The 16,504-nt window shown below is 36.7% G+C and overlaps 1 protein-coding gene across 2 annotated transcripts; it reads right to left on the reverse strand.

The window, feature by feature from the left end:
• Positions 1-80: 80 nt before the first annotated feature.
• Positions 81-15,660, reverse strand: LOC121958789 (kelch domain-containing protein 1-like). Of its 2 annotated transcripts, none has more exons than XM_088070285.1 (14): positions 15,508-15,660; positions 14,939-15,147; positions 13,272-13,342; positions 11,592-11,709; positions 9,234-9,346; positions 8,932-9,016; positions 8,715-8,813; positions 7,902-7,976; positions 5,278-5,336; positions 5,053-5,165; positions 3,723-3,795; positions 3,550-3,634; positions 2,790-2,869; positions 81-519 (listed from the first exon to the last, which is right to left on the reverse strand). In XM_088070285.1, exons 2-14 carry the CDS (start codon positions 15,038-15,040, stop codon positions 384-386), a joined length of 1,209 nt encoding a protein of 402 aa, XP_087926411.1. In that variant the 5' UTR covers positions 15,041-15,147; positions 15,508-15,660; the 3' UTR covers positions 81-383. The 2 variants fall into 2 exon arrangements, with proteins under 2 accessions (XP_087926411.1, XP_042363845.2); XM_042507911.2 differs by having other exon boundaries at positions 14,939-15,144; positions 15,508-15,637.
• Positions 15,661-16,504: the final 844 nt, after the last annotated feature.

Genomic DNA, 16,504 nt, shown 5'->3' on the forward strand with positions numbered 1-16,504 from the left:
GTATCCCTGCCACATGGCATGACTTATTGACTTCTACTGCATCGTTCATTTACAAAATGACACTAAACACGACAATAATATACAACATATCAATACCTTTATTCAAAAACATATTGCACATCATCAATACACTTTATGGATTAAAATTTCACAGAATCTTAACTAGTTGTTTTAAAATAAGGCAAAAAATTGAATTTACAAATTATGTTTTTAAGTTAAAACAAAGAAACTGTAGCACCATGTTTTTCTTTAGATCATTAAACACAGAAAGAAACACTCATTCCCAACTCAACACACATTCCTGACACACAAAAAACCATGAAAACCATTTGTAATAATTGAATGGCTCAGATTCTTGTTACTTTAAAAATCTCAAGTGCTCTTCAGTGAGTAAGAATGGGCTTCGTAGGGGAGAAAAAGGCTGAGCGCTTGTCGATTTTGTTGTGCAGTTTTGACGGCAACCAGTCAAGATAATCCCCAAACAGCTCTGTGTTTTTTCCTATGAAGTCTTCACACAATCTAGAGAAGAAACAAAACTTGTTCAGATGCTGTACAAGAACCTCTGTCTCATAGATAATGAGTAGCTGTAGCCCTTCTCTGATGAAAGTGGTCCGGCGATTCTGCAGACTGGTGTTTTGTACGGTTCATTTGCACGTCTGTGCTCCACCTGTTGGCTGCATTCCTTTCATTCTCTGCACTTTCAGATGTGTTTTTGCCCTCAGGACAGCTTCAGAATAAAGCTTTTAGCTTTTAGTGTCTAACTCTGTTAATCCTGGACACAGTAAGTGACTTGTTTTGAAGTGTGTCATTTTCCTGAAACACCCCTGATGCACCTTTGTCCTGGTTTCCAACATGTCCCTAGTCTGACTCACGAATTAACACCAAGGCTGCAACTGGATGACTATTTCACCATCTGTCTGTCACAGGAAATAAACAACCTTCAAGCTAGCAATTTACACACTGAAAAAGGTTTTGATCGCAGAATAGATTTGGATCATACTAAGGCATACCTGCTTTGTTTTTACAGTGAACGGTTGTTAAAATCTAGAACGAATAAAACAACTTGTGAACGCACCTTGGAGAAGCCCAGACGCCTCGCAGGACTCTCATGACGCTGATCTTTTTTCTAACACGGCCAGTTAGAGGTGATTTGCCACATCTTTTGAAATTTCTTCAGGCAAACAAAACTCAAATACCATCGTTTTTGCACAGGGGGGAGGGGGGTAGTCCCGACTCCCCACCGGATCAGCAAACTTTCTGTCTGCTGTCAACAAAGGCGGTCTCAGCGCGGACAGTCTGCGCGGTTAGCACGTGCTAACAGCAGTAAGGCTAACAAAGAACATTGAGCTATTAAACCATCCCAAGAAGCTCACGCTGATATTGAAACAGCTCGACTTTTGTTAAACCTATACTTGACCACTGGGTAACGCTAGCCATGTGATGCTAACAGTTAGCCCTGTTACTGTGTGTGTGTTCCCCTGACACTATTTTGCAGGGGCACTGTCAGAACATCCTGGGAGTTAGTGGCACTCAGGACGATTGTGATGGGTTAAGAAAAATAAAAACAAGACAGTATTTTTTTCCCTATATAACAGAAGCATAATATGGTGATTCGAGACGTTCCTTAAGCACTAACACAGCACTGTGGAGATACAGTAGATCTGGCAGACATTTCCCAAATTGATGTTTAGAAATTAGGTTTCATCCTCTGTAAACCATGAATGCATGCACAAAATTTAATGGCAATTGATGCAACAGTTAAGCTATTCTCTGTAGAGTTAGACTGACAAAAAAGGGACTTAGAGCAGGCAGATTGAACAAAACTGCCGCCAGAGGTCAAAAATCAAATGCTAATCAATAAAATTGTTGTTTTGGCTGCAAGAAGCTCATAATGCAAATTGGTAATTTTCAAATTTTAAGTTGGATATAGAGTAATTTTGGTCACTGTATCACTTTCTCTCAATAACTACTGGAGGGGTTACGGCTGAATTTTGAAGACTTCGTTCATGTTCCTCATAGGATGAATCCCACTGACATTTTCTGTGGAGCCACGATACGGTTGATTGGAATACCTTAAATAATATCTTAATTTTCCTGTAGCGCCATCATCAAGTCTAAATTTTAATTTTTCCCGTGCTTAAGTTCATGTCTGCAATTAATGACATTATGTTCAGGGCTATTTAGTTAGCATGCTAGAACAATAAACCATCAACATTTTAAACATTATACCTGCTAAACATCTGCATGTTAGCATTGTCATTGTGAGTATGTTAGCCGAGTTAGCATTTAGCTCAAAGCACTGTTACCCTTAAGAGCGCAATCTGCAAAAGCTACACATCTACAAGATCTGAACCAAAAAAAGTTAACTTAAAAAAAAGTTCAAGGTTCAAATTTACACATTACAACGTGAGATTTTAATCTCTAGTGAGTCATTATAATCTATTTCATGTAAACATACCACAGTATATTGCCTAAGCATACACAACAAGGTAAAGCTCATTAGAATAATACCATGTTCTCCTGCACAACAGAGTGTAAAAATAGCTCAGAGTGTTTAAAGGTCTCTGTGGACTTTGTTAAAACTGCTTAATCATGTGCGAACGGACACGACACACAAACATGCTCTCACATGCTGCTAATGTACACAATGTGCAGTGGTAACAACGCATGCATGTGACAAAACACAAACACAGCAGAGCGCAAACAATGTTACACAGCTCGTGAAAAACGTGACGTCAGAGCTGAGAGTTTAATTCAGGACAACAAACACCATAAAAGGTCCAACATACCTGAAGAGGGAGTACGGCTGGGTCTGGAACATGAACACGTCTCTGCAGTGTTTTTGTGACGGCGCCCTCAGAATAGCAACCTGATGAGACGATTGAGAGGATGATGACTTTAGGATGGATGACAGATGAAATTGTCGTGTTTTTTTTTTTACCTTTAATACTCTCAAAAGGGCGGAAAAAATAAATAAATTGTGGTCTGAAGGAAATATCCACAGCCAATATCTCAAACACTCGTAAATTCACACCAAAACAATCTAGACTGATAAATAGCACTACAGGTGAGAGGGAAAATATGCATTTTTGATTTTGGGGTGAACTATCCCATTAAAAACAAACAATACACCACATGTCTACACAGTTCTGTTTTTGTTGGCTACACATGTGAAATCATTACAACATACTAAAGAAGCACTTCATACTTTAAATCCTTAAACCCCTCAGCTTTTTGTTATGCAACACTTGTGGTCAATTGCTGAGCTAAATATGGTTCACTTGATAAATTACATAAGTCAGAACAGTATTGCAGAGGGAATGAGGGGTTTAAAGGCAAAATGCTGCAACATTTTCCCACATGTAAAAAGATTATTATACTGCATGACATTTTACTCACTAGATCTCACTGTGAAGCTATAAATAAACCTTTAAAATAACTGATATGTTTTTTAAATGAACTGAAAACTCCTCCACATACAGATGAAAGCGGAAACTGATCTAATACAAATTTTAAAAAAAGCAGTTCACAAGCTGTGCGATCACATACCGTGTCCATGAGGAAGCACATGTTGCTGCTTCCCCCGAAAACGACGACATCGTTGTCATGTCCCAGACACGCTGTGTGACACACTCTGAGGACGACAAACATACAAGTGATTAAAAAAGTACTCAAAAACTGATTTTTCAAAGTACAGCTTGACTTCAACAGAAAAAAACTACCTGGGCTTGTCCTTGTGTGGGTGTGTCATTTTGGTCCACTCTTTCTTCTGTGTGTTAAACTGCCAGGCGTCATCTAACCGAGAGATTCATGATAAAATACTGATTAAACCACAGGGGGTTTGACTTTTACCATTTTGTTAGAGTTAACCACTTGAGCAATGATTTGTTTGTTCTGAGTAGCATTTCTTTTTAAAAGTCCTTCAACTTTGGGAACACTTTTCTAAGGCAGATAACGGACTAATATGCAGATAAATGTTTGATAGTTTTAAGGCCAGAGCCTCTGTTTGAAATCAGTGTTTCTCACTGAAAAGTCAAACAACTAGCAAAGAAACAAAACAGCAAAGAGTGGTGCAAGATAGAAACATGATTATCCTAAGAGATGCAAAACCACAAAGAGACACAAAACAAGATGCAAAAAAAAACTTAAGAGACACAAAATGACCAGACGTGCAAAATGTCCACAAAAAGACGCAAAATGACTACAAAGTTTCACAAAAGGATCACAAAGAGATGAACACAAAGACACCAAACATGTTCAAAAAGATGACGCTAAACCAAAAAGAGACACAAAACAACCAAAGACAACAAAAAGATGCAAAACCCCAGAGATGCGAAACAACCACAAAGAAATGCAAAATGACTACAAAGATGCCAAATTACCAAAGAAACAAAAAGGCTACAGAGTTACAAAATGACAACAAAGTCATGCAAAGGGATCACAAAGAGATGCAAAAGGACCACAAAAAGATGTAAAACCCCTACAAAGAGATGCAAAACAACCACAAAGAGACTCAAATTGACTATAAGATGTGAAAAGACCAAAGAGACAAAAACAACCACAAAAAGACCAAGAAGGACCACAGAGGCATGATAAAAAAAAAGTAAAACCCTCAAAAAATCCCACACAGCTACAGAGATGCAAAACATCTACAAAAAGATGTAAACAACTACAAAGAGACACCAAAGAAAGACAATCTGCCTTCAAAGACACAATAGAACCCCAATGAGGCACATGATGACTGCAAGGATATGCAAAATTATAATAAAGAGATAAAAAAAATTACCAAAAAGAGATATAAAAGACCAAAAGAGTCACAAAACAACCAGAGATGCAAGACAACAACAAAGTAATGCAAAACAACTACAAAAAGACACAAAAAATCATAAAGAGTTTAGCAAGATGACTTCAACGAGACGCACTTTGCTGCTTCATTTTGTGTCTCCGTAGTTTGTTTTAATCCGTCTTAATCATGCAGCAGAAGACGTGCAGCACAGAGACTTTGAACATACTGAGTTAAACGTATAAGCTGTATCTACGGCAGAGACTTACCAAGCGTTCTTCCGTCTGTACCGAGACCTCCGTATATGAAGAGCGTGTGATCTGATGTGGGCGTCATGGTGAACATGGAGCGCCCCATTGGTGCACAGGACGAGGACAGGTCACTGGTGGAAAGTAGCAGAAAGCGGCAGACGTTAAAACATCATTGGAAAGAGGAGTTGTCTATAATGAACGTCGATAATGACAGTGTGTGTCAAAGAGTGAAAGAAGTTTTACAACTGAGTCCAGGTCCAGGTCTCCAGATCCAAGCAGAATATGTCCAACACGGCCTTTTCCTGCAAACAGAAACTAATTTTTAAGTAAAGCAGTTAAAGTTCGGCGGTGTTCACTCATCATTACAGCACTGTGAGTGTGATACACATTTACACGGTCAGATGCACACAACATGGCCAAAAGTATGAAGACACCTCAACCCGTGTGTGATTGATCGTTTTTTGTTGTTGTTTTTGTTATCAGCTTTTTATTAAATAAGCTGGAAAACGAACAACAAAACACACTAGTACACAAAAACACCCCCCACCTCCACCTCCAACCCCACCCCCAGCAGCAACCCAATCCACATTACGTCAGGCGTTACTGGATCTAATGGAGAAGATTATAAAGAGATTATGAGGAAAATAATAACAATATTAAGAAGATGATGTAGGGAAAAAAATAAGAAAATGATCAAAATTTCACAACTTTTCCATGACCTTTAAAGGATGCAGATTCTTAAACTTCATTCACATGCAGTTTGAGTTAACTGGCATGCATGGAGGGAGAGAGGGAATGCAAAAAAAAAAAAGAAAAAAAAGAAATGCACACAATGGTAAAATATACATAACACTGGGACAAAATTTGAGCTACATTACACCCAAAGCTTCAGAAAAAAAATGCCGTTATGTTACATTACATGGAAGGTTATCCACTAAAGAATTCCAAAATGTGATTGTGAAATTCCATGACTTTTCCTGGTTTTCCATGACTTTTGGAAGTTTGATGTAACTTAATAATTTTCCAAAAATACACCACCCCTGGGCAGTCCCAGGACACGTGCACAAAGGACCTAATGTCTCCAGATAGGAGAGGGCAAGAGCTTCAACAGACGGAGCTTCAGATACATCCTCTGCAGAAATGTGAAGTTTATGAGCTTGCGTTTGGGACTTTTAGAAGAAACATCTGGACTTTTCCAGACTGTTAACCCTTTGAAACCTGAGCAAATGTTATAGGAAAATTACCTGAAAATAAGCACACAAAAAAGAAATAAAAAAGGTATACAAAAAATGAAGGGAATGGCTTGAAAAAAAGTGCTAAAAATGTAAATGTAATTAACCTTATGTATATAATTATATTTTTTTGTGATCAACTTTTTTTTTATAATTTTCCAATATGCATGAAATTAAATGAAAGTATCATTTTAACAATGAAAAATAAAAATTACCCCAACCATCCCACCCCTCTCCCGAACCTCCCACCAACCCTGTAGCAACCCAATAATTAGGTAGTGAGATGGAATTTTTAAGTAAACAAAAAATATTATTTAATTTTTTTCTCTTCATCTCACTCTCCTCACTTATTGTCAGCTTTTCCTAATTTCTTAAAATTTGCAGGACTTCTCTTTTCAGGTTGCTCATCGCCCATTTAGCCAAATTTTTCGAACGAAATAAAACCAATTTGCTCTAATTTCAAAGGTTTAAACACAAGTGAAGGTCGTCCGAACGAAACACAAAAATCTGATGTCCATCCACGTTTCAGAGGGTTAACCAGCAAATGTCGTCCACCGAACAGCTAAGATCCCCCCTCAGGTTTTAGTAAATTACCACACGTCTGCAGGCAGAAATTAAGCTTCTCGTTCCACTTCCCACATCCAGCGAAGAATGCACTGAGTGAGTTGTTACAGATTATCACATCATTTTATTCCTATTTCATCCCATGCATCTGACAAAGCATCAGTACCTTTTGTGGATCACTGTGATCAATGAAAGGAGGCATCACCTGTAATAACATTGAAATGATCAAATATGGGGCTATGAGTGTGCCATTTTAGGTTTTAACCGCCATATTGAAATTAAATAAATAAATAAACAGAAATACCGCCACGTTGTTTTACGCATGTTGCACTAACAGTTTACACCCAAGATTAGTGTCACCAATTCAGTATTTAACCAAATGTCTCCCCTTCTGTACCTTTGACCTCTTGGATATAATGTCAGATCATCATCATTATATCCTAACAATCATTACATCCTAATCAGTTCATCCTTGAGTCCACTCAAACGTTTGAGTGAAATTTAAAGAAACTCCCAAAATACGTTATTGAGAAATTGCGTCCATGTCTGTGAAAACACAGACGCTTCAAGGTGGGCTCCCAAGTTTCTTGAATAATGGCCCAAAATATGTAGAGTCACAGTGACCTTTGACCTTTGACCATCTGACTTTAATCAGTTCATTCTTGAGTCCAATTTGACGTTTGTGCCAAATTCAAGGGAACTCCCTGAAGGCTGTCAGATATTGCATTCACGTAATTATGACAGATGCAAGGTCAGGGTGACCTTGACCTTTGAACACTAAAATCATAATGAGCTAATCTTTGAGCCTCTTTCAATGTTTGTGCCAAATTTAACGAAATTCTCTTCAGGTGTTATTGAGATATCGCGTTCACAAGAATGAGACAGACGAAGTCACAGTGACCTATGTGCTGTTTTTAACTATAGTTTAGCCGGTATAAAGCTTTTAGTTTTACAAGTTTGTTTAAGACGTTAACGTTTTGATTCTGCTTGGATCTGCATCAGTTTGAACGTTGTCTTAACATGTGAGGCATACAGTATGTGTGCAGGCGAAGCTACGTTTAGTCAACTCACCACGCCTCCAGAGATGTAACCTTTGTCCCCCAATAGGGCACTGGCATGGCAGCCTCTGGGAGTGGGAGCAGGACCCTGGACAACGCAACAAAGACAAACTATATTCATACCATACATACACTCTGTAAACTTATCATATTAATGTCTCAAAGTAAACATAATATAGTACAGAAAAAGCAAAGATTAATACTAAGCACTCTCAATTAAAAGGTCCAGTGTGTAGGATTTAGCTGTGAGGATTTCTAATTTCAGACACAAGGTCCCAGTGACCTTCAATTGAACATTTGTGCCCAAATTTGAAGAAATTCCCTCAAGGAGTTCTTGGTATAACATGTTCCTGAAAATGAGATGAATAGAAGATGACAAAAATCTTATTGGTTCATCGTTGTGTCCAAGTGGACGTTTGGGCCAAATTTTAAAAAATGTCCTCAAAATGTTCTTAAAATATCGTATTCACAAGAACAGACAGACGGAGGGGCAACCTGAGCGCAGGCACAAAAATCTGTGTTTTTCCAGCACTGCTCGCCCCGGAGGAGCTGCTAATTACAGTGAAAAAGCGAAAAAAGCCAACGGCCCGAGTTTGATTTATCTGTTCTGGGTTACCGTAGAAACATGGTGGCGTAACATGGCGAGCGTTATAGACGAGGACCGGTTCCCTATGTAGATATAAACAGCTCATTCTAAGGAAACAAAAACACAACAATACCTTTTTTTGCAGGTTAAAAACATACTTGTAATGTTATATTCCATTTCTGCTGATATATCAGCATTAATCCTGCACACTGGACCTTTAAATCACGCTGTCGCTCTCACCCGAGTCTCTGGCATGCTCCACGTAGCCGTGTGTGTGTCAAAAACACAGACTTCGCTGTTCCAGCCCCAGCACCTAAATAACGCGTTTCCAATTGTTGCCTAAAAAGACAAAATTGTGATCATGATCATGAGTACCAAACAAAGCAGTAAAAAAGTAAAAATCTGTCAATTGAGGGATCATGATGTTTTGTTTACAGAATTTGTTTTCATTATTTACCCAGGACATCTCTTCCACGACGAAGCTTGAGGTGTTTCGTACCTCCCCTATCGTCTTACATCCATATCCACCAAAGTAGATTAACCTGCAGCAGGAGAAAAAAAAGGGAAAAATACGGAGATAATTCAAATGTAAAAAGAAAGATCAAGGAAATCTGATTAAAATGTGTTTTTCAACACTTGACTTAAACCAGCTGTTTAAAATATCCCTCGATTAAAGTAAAAATAAACTTTCTGGACGTGTAAAGGCTGCATTTCCTGCTGTGAACAGTCGGTGTGATTTCTTACAGACGCAGGACTGACCTGTCTCGATGTACCCAGCAGGAGTGTTTGTTTCGTGGCGAAGGCGTCGTTCCCTTCATATCGGTCATGTTTTTCCACGTGAAGTTCGGCTCTGTGAGGTCGACGCTGTACATCTACACAGGAGAGTTAAATCAGTCAGATCAATCGGGCGGCCATCAGCTTTATGAAAATCCTTCATTTAATGACGGGGATCTGACACACTTAAAAAAAAAAAAAGGCCTTTATTTAAGATTTCCAAGTTTTTCCATGAAACCAAATAAAAAACAGATCAAGATGTGAGCATGGGCGGATCATGAGGTAATGGGGGCCCTGGGCACAGACATGCAGAGGGCCCCACCACCTACGTAAGGGTAAGACGTACAAACTTATATGTTTGTGGTCTCTTTGTGGCTTACTTTTTGTTTTTTGGTCATTGTGTCTGATAATTTTGTGTGTTTTCATTTATTTTGTCTTTTTTATTTATTTTGTCTCTGTCGTTTCTGTTTCTTCTTCTGGTCTTTTTCTGTCTATTTGTGGTTATTTTGCCTTTGTGGTGATTTTGTTTTTTTTTTTTGGTTGCTTTGTGTCGAATTTTGTGTCTTTTGGTTGTGTAGTTGTATTCTGTTCTTTGCAGTTATGTGATTCTTTGAGGTAATTTCTGTATGTTTTTGAGGTAATGTGATGTCTGTTTTGGTTGTTTTGCCCCTTTTATAATGTTTTTGTCTCTTTGCATATCTTTATGGACTTTTTGCATCCCTTTGTGAGTTTGTGTTAATTTAAATGACATTTTGCGGGTTAAGGCCCTGACACTGAGCCTGTGCCCTGATGTGAGGCTCGATCTGTCTACTACTTGATCTACTTTTTATTTTCAACATCCTCTTTAAAGACAATCCCGATAAATTCCTGTTAACCTCTCAAATTCTTGCATTGTTTCAGAAAGCCGTCACACCAGACGATCCAGTCAGTCTGCCAAAACGGCATTTCTGTGGTCAACACCCTGGGCTTGGCACAATCTACCAGACAAACTTCATGTCTTGAGTTCAAATGCTACATTCAATATGTTATTTTTTAAATAATGTCATTTATTTGGCTCAGTGAGCTACAGCTCCACATTTCAAAAGCCCTATCCATTCAGAGGTGATAAAGTTTTACTTTTTTTTGTCTGACAGAAATGGAAAAAGTGTTTTGGCAATCATGGTACATCATGGCGAATGGTGCTTATTTTGTTCATAATGTGGCCTGTAGCATATTTAAAAATAGGTCAGGCTCTTCTTCCTCTCAGATCACTCGTCAAAGAGATAACGTGCCCGTATTTTGAAGACATAATGTGCTTTGATAAGAGTTTAAACCTGAGAAACAGGTTAAATATCTTCAGAACAGAAGGAATGGTGGGTAAGCAGACGCTCAGTGTCTCCAGTTTAATGATAATAACACACGAGAAGCTAAACAGCTTTTAAAAACAACAAAGTGTGACTCGTGAAGTCCACATTAACCAGAGGTGCAGGAAGTATTATGCTCCTTTACATAAGTAACAGTACTAATACCACGTTGTTAAAATACACTGATAAAAGTGAGAGAGGTCCTGCATTGAAAATGTTACATAAGTAAAAGTAAGTATAATCATGACAATATTTTTTCTCCTTTTTCCCACCTATTTATTTGTTCTCGTTTATTTTCTGTATCTATTTTTTTTTCTTTTTTCCATGATTAAAAGGACCTTGTTTTCATTTGGTTTGGTGTATTTTGTTTTTGTATATTCACATGAGCAAAATAAAAGAGAATTACAAAAAAAAGAAAAGAAAATTTTCTTGAAATATGACAAGTAAAAGTACATAAGTCAGGGGAAAAAATCAAAAAAGAAACTTCAAAAAAAGAAAAACAATCTCAGAAAAACCCACCACAAAACTTAAAACTACTAAAAAAATAAAATAAAGTGACATCAGTGTTTATCAAAATTGTTGCAAAGCTGCACATTCAAAAATATCTAAATAAACATCTCAAAAATAAAATACTTCAATGTTTGAAAATGGTTGCCAATTAATTTTCTGTTAATCAGCTAACAGATTGATCAACAAATCATTTCTGCTGTGCTTGTATAAAACTGCTGAGTAGTTTCATTTATAACAAAACATCACATTTTTCTAAACTCTTGTTTTTTTAATGCAAAAAATGTAATATGTAAAGTAACTGGCAATTTAAACTGTCAGATAAATGCAGTGCAGTAAAAAGTACAGTATTCTCCTCTACAATGTAGTGGAGTAAAAGTATAAAGCTGCATGAAAAGAACAGACTCAAGTAATGCACCAAGACCCGACATTTGTACTTAAGTGCAGTACTTGAGTAAATGTACTTAGTTACTCTACATTGACATTCACTCACCTGGTTTGTGTATCCAGTGAGGCTGCATCCTGCAAAGATGTAAAGCGCGCCATTAACGTAAGAGCCGCAGAAGCCTGACAGATCCGGAGGTTTGTCTCCGGTGATCTCCCTCCGCTCCCTGTCGCACAAAAACACACAAAAAGGAAAACTGATTTACACCACATGGTTCAGCTGAACCAAATCCAGTTTTTCCACACTCGTGTGGCACAGATCAGACACGTATCATGAACGTGTAAGCTGGAAAAAACAAAAAAACACACATCACCAACTCGGTTACGAATATGATTCGGACAGCCGCAAATGAGTCTGTAGTCTAAGCAGACAGGTCGGATATTCCCTGACGTTGAGAATCCTGAGAATGTTATTGAAAATGCATCATTGGCTTGTTTTAACCCTTTAAAACCAGGTGCAACATCACTTTTCTTGTGGTGTTTTGAGACACTTTTGACAAGTTTTTAAAAAATGGGGAAGAAACTTGGTAAGAAATACTCCAATAAAATAAAGATAATTAAATAAAAAATAATAATAAATACTCCATGAATTAATAGATTTAGAAAACTTCTTTAAGTCGGGAAAAAGTCTAGGGAAAAAAGAAAAAAAAAGCTTGGGGAAAATATCTGGTAAAAAATAAGAAAAATTATTGGGAACCACTGTATTTTTAATTATCATAATTCTGTATTTAAAATGATGTTACAAAATTATTAGAATTTTATGTACTTTTCCAAGATCAATATATATTTTTTATTTTTTTAATTTTCTTATAATTTTCTTTTACTTTTTACTAATTTCTTGCTCATTTTTGGGTAATTTCTTCTTTCACTGCTCACGGCTTTCTTCCTGTGTTTTTGAAAGAAACCATGCCAATATGCTCAGGTCTCAAAGGGTTAATGACATACTTACATGTGCTCAGAAAGCAGAAAATACAATAATGCAGGACGAGGGTTCAAGACAGTCATCAAATGCAAAGGTTACCTGTCTTTTAAGCCTTTGGGGCGAAGAAACTATTCAGGCGAAAACATACAGGGCTCATGTCAAAAAACATGTTTATGAGGACATTTCATTTTTCGTTTATGTTTCAAGCAAAAGAAAAGTTAAAGAAGGTGTGAATGCAGATATCGGATTTAAGTCACTTTTTAGAGTAGCTATAAGTAGGTGGTTAATAGACTTGAGGTACAAACCTGAGTAATTCTGCTTGATTTCTTTCAAAAACATGGAAAAAAAATTAGCAGAGAAAAAAGAAATGACCAAAAAATGGCAAGAAATTAGTAAAAAGTGCAAGAAAATTACCGGAAAATAGATAGGTCAATAAATAAATACAATCTTTTTTTTAATTTGGAAATTAGGTGGGAAAACTGCTTTTGTAGTGGATTTGTAATAATTACAAATATATTTTTTTCTACTTTTTTTCTAATTTTTTCCTAGTTAAAAAAAAAATAAATCTGTAAATCAACTAATTTCTTGTAATTTGAGGAACATTTCTCACCAAATTGCTGATGTGTTTTTAATTCAATAAGTTCTCCCTTTAACTGCAGCCTTTGCACAGTCACTGTATCTTGCCTGCAGCATTTTTTAAAAGCACCGACACACACACACACACACACACACACACACACGCTCTGGGCCGACATACGCAGCCTAAATGTCAGGGTGACACACCAGCTGATAAACAGGATATCTTACCACGTCCCGCTGTCTAAATCACAGAGCCATATCTCATCGCTCGGCAACATGACGTCCTCTCCAGCAACTACCTGACAAGAGAAACAAGAGAAGATAAAGTCATGTATTTAAAAAACACTGTGTACTATTATCTGCTGAACAAAAACACGGCTTTTCTCATTAAATCTGACTATAACGGCTCATGTTCACATGTGTGCAGAAACTCTAGATTCATTTTATACACAAAGTGACAACCGAGACGCAACAAGATACGGTTTGAAAAATGTTTTCTCTGTTACAACATGTTCATGCAGATAAAGTTTCATATAAAAGAACGTCGAGCATGTTCTCTGATTCGTTTCTGCACGTTTGCCAGCACAACATCATTCTGGTTTATGTAGATATACGCTCAGATGTTAGTTTATTAGGAATACCGAAGAGCCCTGCCAAAAATCCTTCAGCCAAATTGGCTTCATTAAAAAAAAAAAAAAAAAAAAAAAAGGGGGGAAGCAGGCAATGAGCATCATAAGAGATTTCTTAAAAATTATGGAGAAATTAGTAAAAAAAATATATATATATTACAAGAAAATTACCTGAAAAGTAGAAAAAAAAAACCAAACAACAAAACAAGGAAATTATCTAAAAAATATTACAAATTTCTGTAACATATGAAATACACAATTATGGCAGAAAATATTTAGTTAAAATAATTTTCCCTAATTTTTTTTAAAAAAATTCCCTTTTCCCTAGACATTTTTCCATTGCATTAATTTTTTTTTCCAAAATTTACTAATTTCTTGCAATTTGTGGGAACATTTATTATCAAGTTGCTCATTGTCTTTTTCCAATCTTTTTGAAAGAAATCAAACCAATTTGTTCAGTATTCATAGGGTTAAAGATAATGTTTATTTTAACTTACACAGTATAAGAAGGTGTTTATTCAACTTTATGATGATGTTGAAGGCTGTTATTAGAAGTCCTTTGTGTTGTGTTTTTTCACAACACTTAAATCAATAAGGGTGGATTAGAAACACCTCACGGCCTACTTTTAAAAACTTCTTTTTGTTTGTTAAAACACACAAATCATTTAATGACCTCAACTCAACAAAAACTAAATATTATTACAACTTTCATTGAATAACATGATTGCATTAGTTTGATTAATAGACTGACAACTGAGTGTCACACAATTAACCCTTTGACAGCTGATTAATTGGCTTGATTTCTCTCAAAACATGGAAAGAAAGCAATGAGCAACTTTACAAGAAATGGCCTAAAAACTGTCAAAAAAATAATAAAAAGTACAAGAAAATCATATGGAAATTAGAAAAAAAATGTCATGGAAATTACATGGAAAAGTACCCAATATAATAATTTTGTAACATATTTTAAATAATGCAATAAAAATTAACATAAACAATTAAAAATACCAAATTGAATTAAAATGATAGTTTTCTGGACATTTGCCTTTTTTAATTTATTTGTTATCTATTAATTTCCTTCGAATATATATATATATATTTTTGGCAATCTATAGGACATTTTTGCAGAGTCGCTCAGTGCCTTATTCCATGTTTTCAAAAGAAATCAAACCACCTTCCCAGGTTTCATTGGTTTAAATGCATGTGAAAGGCGTCTGCAATCCACGTACACCTGCACAGGTAAACCTCCACACCGCTGAGTCTCACCTGGTATCCTCCCCACACATACAGCGTGTTGTTGTCGATGAAGGCGGTGTGGCCGCTCCTCTCCAGCCGGCTCACCGGTGCGTCTCCCCCCGCAGCGTCCATCCCCAAAACCCGGCGCTCCGCTCAAATAAAAACAACTAAAATGTTCACCGGGAGCTGGGAATGTCCTCCGGGATGTTCTGTGGCTCAGACAGCGGAGACCTGATCTGCTGCGGAGAGAAAAGCCGACTGGATGTGAGTGTTTGAGGAACGAGTTTTTCAGGCTCTCCGTCCTCACTTCACTCCTCCCATCAGCGTGATCCTGTTGTTTATGAGTTTATCTGCAGCGTGCACTGACCGCAGGAACCACTTCAACGCAAACTAACTTTACAAACATCTTTACAACATCAAATTAAGCGTGCTGAATTCGTTTAAGTACGATCTGCATAACGCACATTGTAAGTAAACTCATGCATATTTTGCTACTTTCAGTTTGCACATGAATTCTGCAGTTTACATTTCATAAAGTGAAACATGATTACATCAAATGTGCTTGAAATGAACTGAGAAAAATAGATATTGTGACTTACAAACACAGGCGTGACCTCAAAGACTCCAGTGCTGGTTTAGTGACAATGAAGCGATCATTATGTGATTAGTTTCACCTGCGCTCTCGGAATGGTGCAGCCCAGGGGCGGAGCAGCAGGGAGGGGGTTATGAGGCTGCAGCCCCGGATGTTTTTCTCAAAAGCACCAAAAAAATGGATGTTTTTAAAATACTTTGAAGCCTTTGAAACCTAAACAAATTGACTTGATTTTTTTCAAAAACACAGAGAGCAGGTGGCAAGAAACTTAACAAAAAATGACCAAAAAATTAGTAAAAGTTACAAGAAAATTCCCTGACTAAAAGAAAATAAAAACATAAATAAAATCAAAAAACAAAGAGAAAATGACCTTTAAAAAGTGTGTGTATATATGTGTGTGTGCAACATATTTTCAAATATCATTCCAAATTCCATATATACATATTTAAATGTATATCTGTCTGTAACATTTTTTTTAACATTTTTATTTTTTTATCTTCTATATTTATATTTATAAATAAAATTATATATATTCTGATGATGTATGTTTACCAGAATTTTAAATGTAGTCTATAGCCCTATAGCTTTTTATTTATTTATTTATTTATTTATTTATTGATAATATCTAACAATACCCCACAGATAATTATCAGGTCATTTCCTTGTCAGCTCTTACTTTTTTTGCAGTTTGTGGGACATTTCTTGCCATGATGCTAATTTTGTTTTACCCCTTTGACTTTCAAACACCAAATTTGAAGAAATTCCTTTAAGGTGTTTTTGAGATTTTGTGTTTACGAGGATGTGACGGACCCAAATTCACAGTGACCTTGACGTCTTACCACCAAAACTCTAATCAGTTAATCGAGTTTGGGCCAAATATAAGGTGTTCATGAGAGTGTTCATGAGAGTGAGATGGACACCCTGAGGACATAATGCTGCAGCTATGGCTATCGCTGGAGAGGAGGCGTAAAAATCTCCTGTTTCGAGCGTGCTCCTTCACAGGG

Source organism: Plectropomus leopardus, chromosome 19 (assembly GCF_026936395.1).
Source record: "Plectropomus leopardus strain MGB_pleo_1.0 chromosome 19, ASM2693639v1, whole genome shotgun sequence".
NCBI lineage: Eukaryota > Metazoa > Chordata > Actinopteri > Perciformes > Serranidae > Plectropomus > Plectropomus leopardus.

Coding starts and splice junctions, on each gene's coding strand:
- LOC121958789 (XM_088070285.1), bottom strand. CDS start 15,040: ATGGACGCTGCGGGGGGAGACGCACCGGTGAGCCGGCTGGAGAGGAGC. Junction 13,343..14,938: donor ATGTGTGGGGAGGATACCAG/GTGAGACTCAGC, acceptor TTCTCTTGTCAG/GTAGTTGCTGGAGAGGACGT. Junction 3,796..5,052: donor TACAGACGGAAGAACGCTTG/GTAAGTCTCTGC, acceptor TCTCTCGGTTAG/ATGACGCCTGGCAGTTTAAC.